The following is a 6000-nucleotide window of genomic DNA, read 5'->3' as shown; positions in this document are numbered from 1 at the left end:
CGTCCAGAGACCTCCAAGCACCATTGAGAATCATAGGATCCTAGAGTTGGGGGGACCCCAAGGACCATCTAGTCCAACCCCCTGCAATGCAGGAATCTCAATTGAAGCATCCATGACAGATGGCCACCCCAGCTCTGCTTAAAAACCTCCGAGGAAGTAGAATCTGCCACCTTTCGAGGGAGTCCGTAAAATTACACACGACCTAGATCGCCACCGCCTGTGTGTGTGTGTGTGTGAGAGAGAGAGAGAGAGAGAGAGAGAGAGAGAGCAACCTGTGTCAACAGCGCTCCTCTAAACTAGCCGTGATTCAGACTCGTAAAATTCAGACTCTGGAAATGGTGAGATTTCCACCGAGCACTGCTTCAGCCAATCTCAGAGGGGCTCCCCGTATTAAAATGGAACTGCCTGTGCCCTTACCAAAGATGGCGGGGGAGGTTTCAGCTCTGTCAGCCTAGCTCGGAGAGGCGTAAAGCGGAGCCTTCGGCCACGCCGCTCACGCTCTCCCTGTCGCTCACCGTACTGTGACAGCGACAGAACAGAACTCCGTGCCCTGATAAAAAATGGCGGCTCCTAACCTAGCTTGTAAAAAAACAACCACACAGCAGGAGGGACCGTGCCCTTATTAAAGATGGCCGAATCTCAGTATCTTTTTTATTAGTATTATTATTGGTTGCCTATAGGAGGTGTGTGAGCGTCGCGGAGCGACGCCCCTTCGCGCGCGAGGCGGGGGGCGGGGGAGGAGCGAAAAGAGACGGGAGAGAGAGAGGAGAAAGAAGGAAGCGCGTGCGATGTGCGCGCGCCGAGCGCTCGCACCCGCCTAGTGCCGCGGCTGGCTCCCGCACGCGCCCTAACGAGAGAGGGAGGGGAGAAAGAAAGGCACACACACACACAGTCGCGGCGAGAACTGCCTCGCGGGCCAAACAGGGCCCCCTCAGACGGCGACGGAATCCCCGGCGAGCTAAGGCGACAACAACAAACAAACAATAACAACGGCGGCGGCGGCAACACGACGGCGATGGCGGCAGCGTTGAAGCGGGAAGCGGCTCCCCGTACTCGCTGCTCCTCCTCCGGGTCCCCCTCCGTCCCTGCGGCCGAAAGCCCGTCGGTAGCGGCGGCCCCCTGGCTCGGAGTCACGCTGCGGCTGCTGGTGGCGCTGCTCCTGAACGCAGCCCGGGCCGAGAAAGAAGGTGAGGGGAAGGAAGGGAAGGAAAGGGCTGGCGGGCGGGGAGGCGGCGGCCGCGGCGAGAGAGGAGAAGGAGAAACGCTGCCTCCTCCCTCACGGCGCCGGCGGGCGCCGCGTTTCACCCCGAGAGATCGCGGCGCCTTCCCCACCACGACCCTCGTGGGGCCGCGACCCGGCCGCCTCTGTCCACCTCTTCCCCACATTAAATGTCCCTCCGCTCGCTTGGTTCTCACGTGCCCACACCTCTGGTTCGGGGCCGCCCTCCTCCTCCTCCGTGCTCCCCCTGGGGCGAGGGATAAGGGGTCTTCCCCCCCCTCTGTGTGTGTGTTTGTTTGGTGAGGGGACGACGACCCCTTAACCCTTCGCCGGGTGTTTCCCGAAGTTGTCGGCGATTTCCCCTCCTGCCCCACAAAGCGCCTCAGTGGGAAATCAGTGCTGAAGTTTCTGGTTATTGGCATCCCCTGAGTTACTTGGCTTTCTGTGTCTCTTCCCCAGTTCCCCTGCCCACCCTACTTTGTTCCCTCTTTCTTTTTGGGGTCCCGTCGGGTGCGTATTTCTCCTCCTTCCCCCTTTTCCTCTCCCGGTGCTCTGGCTCGTCCCCTCCCAGCCGGGCTGCCAACTCACTGGCCGGCCCTGTTGGCTGCTCCACCCGGCTGTGGAGACCTGCCGCCTCTGGGCCTGGCTCTCTCTCTCCATCCATCTCTCTCTCCCTCTCTGCTCGCTTTGTGACCCGGGCCGTAGTAAAATGCCGAAGCTCGGCGCATGCATTTGTCAGTGAGGTAAAGTTGCTGGGGGTTTTTTAAATCCCGCTTTTGTGTTTTTTCTGTTGGGAGATGGGGACCGAGCGCTAGTCCTGCCCCTGCTGAGCTGGAGAATCCCGCCAGCACAAGGCAAGGCTGGCTGGCTGGCTGGCTGCAGGCACCACCATCTGCAGCCTGAAGTTGGACCTGGCTTCTTTTAAGAAGCTCATCTCTTAAATATTTACCTTGGCTACCCTGAGCTGCTGTCGGATTGCACCTTGCACCCGCTGGAGAAGTGCTTTCTTTCAAAAACAAGCAAAGGAACAAAAAAAAGTCTCTTGAGATTTCTGGACATCACTGCATTTTTATTTTATTTTTTGAAAAATCCAAAATATTAATTCAGGATTCCTTTTAAAGCTTGTTCTGTGGAGGTAGTGTAACGTCAGCAGGGTTGAACTGTGTGGCATTTTAAAAAACAAAATTCCCGAAAATCCTGCATACTGAGAAAATACATGAAGTGGTTTTGGATTTGGTTACTGATGCAGCAAAAATGAAAGGAGGGCAGCATCAAAGAGTAGCACATGCTGCTGCTGCCACCACCCCCAGCCTCATTTAGGTACTGTACTTTGAAATAAAGATGCATTGATAACATGCAAATTGCCCAGCATGTTTTGATAAATAGTTTTCAGGGACACTGTAAAGTAAATCATGGATAGACAACTAGTGCCCAGCAAAGGTTGTTGGACTCCAATTCCCAGCAGCCTCAGTCAACGTGGCTAGTAGACAGGGATGGTGGGAGATGAAACCCAAGAGTGCATGAAGGGCACCATGTTGGTTACCCATGTTGTCAAGCAGTAAAAAATATACAGTAGTTTTATAGGTGTCCGTTTACAGAGTCCCTGAAGAGCACTTATCAAAAAAGTCAAGCATTTCATTTTATATATACAGTACCAGTTTGAAGTTTCACCTGCCATTCTGAAGCATCTTCAGGGCTTAATAAAATGTCTGGTAGTGGTCTTTGAAGCACTGTGAAGGGCAGCAAATGATTTTAAGTCAGGTGGTGTAGCCACTGGAGGAAAAGATAACAGACATTCTTGAAGAAGAAACACATCAAATAAATCTGCAAAACAGATGTGAGTCATCTTCCTTAGAAGTATAGCAATGCTTAGTAACTTTGTGAAGTTACTAGAACCTTTAAACTGGAAACCAAGTGGATTTTATGAAAATCCATATCCTTAACTTTGGTTTGATGCAAATTTTATGAAGCTGAGTTGAAATTCTATTAACCAGTGACCTTAAACATTAAAATGTCATAATTACATAACTTTTTATCTGGTAGTTTATCATATGGAGCCCAAAGAAAATGTCCATTATCTTTTCAGTGGTTTGTGTATATACATACTGTGTGTGTTGAGATTTTGCTGCTTCACTCTATTTAAAAATGTGCCTTCATTTGTAGCTTGGACTGACAGTGTCAGCAGTTAGCCTTGCAATGTCATTCATAGTTTTTTTTTAATGATTCATGAAGATTGCTCTGATTCTGTGGTAGTTCTCAGGCCTGCTGCTTGATTGTTTGGTACGTTGCTATATTCAAAGAAGGCAAACAGTATAGTATTGTCAGTTTATCATGACTGACAATGAGAGCTAATATTTCTATCTACATTTGAGTATCTGTGTGCTGCCTCCCCAGGGACTATTTCGCTTAGGCAAACTGACAAGAATCTTGCAATTTCTGCCTGTGTACATACACGTACTTTGATTCGCCTCTGGTTCTGATCCATTGTGCCACAGAGCTCTATTCTTCATCAGGGATGTTGAGTTTTCTAGCTTGTACCTGTGTGACTAGTTTTTCCCCATCATGTTCAAATGAACTCAGGGGGAGTTTGCTGACTGTATGGTGTCAATTAACTTCCTTAACCGATCTCTGTGTGTAGAGCTTAACTTCTTACTAGTAGTCTGTTTTACTCAAGATACCTCTATTCGTATAGCTGAGTGATTTATCCCTTCCAGACTGCTACTGTTGGTAACTACATAGGAGTTACCTACAGTAGGACTTTGGTTTTTAAATGTTTGCAAGTGTGAACTTTTAAGAAATTAGTAAGATTCTGGTTTCAAAGTTTCCTATTTAGAGGCAATGCCGCAAACCTGGATTTCTTTTCTTATAGGCAGCCTAAATAAGTACAGTACTGTAAAGTTATTCCAGTCTTAAAGTATTTTAAGAGTGAACATCATTATGTTGCTGCTGCATTCATAAGCACAAGAGGAAGGTTTCACATTAATAAAAGGTTTAACTGCTTAGCAGTTTCTGTTAACTGGACTTTGCAGAAAAATATTCTTCTCACTGCTTTTACTTGAACTTATACTTCTCACCTTATATCTTAACAACTGCTGTGAAAAGCTACACAAATTTACTGCTATGCCAGTATCTTTCATGTATTAAATTGTGGTCATGGTCCCCAAAAGCTATGTCTTTTTCAAATGCTGGATATTTTGAAACATTTAAAACATGCATTACTTTAAATCACATCACTTTCTTAATGGTCTTTTAAAAAAAAGTTTTCACTTTTGCAGACTTTATGAAAGCAGTAGCTGTGGTTTTGACAGGCAGGTTCTCACTATTCTGGCTGTGGTGTCTTGTCAACTAACCATTTTTGTTGGGTGTGCAGGTAAATACCTATTCGTGTTCCAGACAGGTAGCTTGCCACTTGACTGGTTGTCTGCATAGAATAGCATTTGTCCTCAGGCAACCAGGCAAGTGGCAAGGACAGAAGCCCTTTTAACCCTCTTTCTGCTGCCTCATGGCACTCTTTGTAGGTATTGTAGCATTGCTTGGTTTTCCCCTTCCACGCCGAAGAATTGCGACAGAGTACTCTGGCTGCACTTTCTCTTCTCTTTTTCTAGAATGTGTGAGTGAGAAAATAATCTGATGCATTTAGCAGCTGGGAGAGGAAGAACAAGTAGCACTTCTAGTAAAGGTTAAACTGGAAAGGCCAGGGATATATAGCACAGTAACTTGTTGCATTTCTGCACATGCAATATGAGAGAAGAAAGGAGTCAGGCATCTGATTGAAATGAGGGGTGGCGAGTAACTTCTTACAGTTCATATTTGCACCACTGCACTGCTGCTAGCACATCTGTTGCAGTTTATTCTCACTGTACCTTATTTGTAAGTGATTATCTTCACAAAATCCAGTATTGGATTTCAAAGGGCGAACTTCTATGTTTGGTGTAATACACCCTGGAACAGTGGTAGCCAAAGTGGTGCCCTCTAGATTTTCTTGGACTTTGGCTTCCCTCAGCTCCTCCTTGCCAGCATGGACAGTGGTCAGGGAAGATGGGATTTTGAATCCAATAACATCTGGAGAAGGGTAATATAGACTTACCCTTCCCTGGAAGATGCTCCTGCACCATAAAAGTTACTTTAGTGAAATTGGGGGGAAATATGCATTTGTATTCTCTAGGTACTCTGCTTTATATTTCTCATGGTATGAAGCCAATGGCTAAGCCCGCAAACAAGCTTTCAGGGAGATGTCCCTGCATCAGTGTTCTGCTGTCAGCAGCAATGTTAGAACATTAGTACATAGCATAACCACTTTCTACAAAAGAAAGCAGCATTTCTCTCATTTGGAGCCTGAGGGATAGATGTGTTTGAGATCCTGTGAAGCTTGTGTAAGTAGACTTGTACAGTGGAACCTCGGTTTACGAATTTTTGGTTTACGAACGCCGCGGACCCATCTGGAACGGATTAAACCACTTTCCATTACTTTCAATGGGAAAGTTCGCTTCAGTTTATGAACGCTTCAGTTTATGAACGCTTCAGTTTAAGTACTCCGTGGACCGTCTGGAACAGATTAATCCACTTTCCATTACTTTCAATGGGAAAGTTTGCTTCAGTTTATGAACGCTTCAGTTTATGAACAGACTTCTGGAACCAATTGTGTTCATAAACTGAGGTACCACTGTAAATCTTCAAGACTGACATTAGTTGTTGTTGTTGTTTAGTCGTTTAGTCGTGTCCGACTCTTCGTGACCCCATGGACCAGAGCACGCCAGGCACCCCTGTCTTCCACTGCCTCC

At 47.1% G+C, this 6000-nt stretch overlaps 1 protein-coding gene across 2 annotated transcripts in view; it reads left to right on the top strand.

Moving 5' to 3' along the window:
• The first annotated feature begins 741 nt into the window (after positions 1-741).
• The window catches only part of TMEM131 (transmembrane protein 131), a 72773-nt gene continuing 67514 nt past the window's right edge, over positions 742-6000 (top strand). For both annotated transcript variants that reach the window (XM_035114636.2, XM_060273450.1), the window contains exon 1: positions 742-1187. In XM_035114636.2, the coding sequence (XP_034970527.2) occupies positions 1016-1187 (172 nt within the window). In that variant the 5' untranslated portion in view covers positions 742-1015. The remainder of the gene's footprint in view (positions 1188-6000) is intronic.

Source organism: Zootoca vivipara, chromosome 4 (assembly GCF_963506605.1).
Source record: "Zootoca vivipara chromosome 4, rZooViv1.1, whole genome shotgun sequence".
NCBI lineage: Eukaryota > Metazoa > Chordata > Lepidosauria > Squamata > Lacertidae > Zootoca > Zootoca vivipara.
This window is presented reverse-complemented; position numbering and strand designations above follow the sequence as displayed.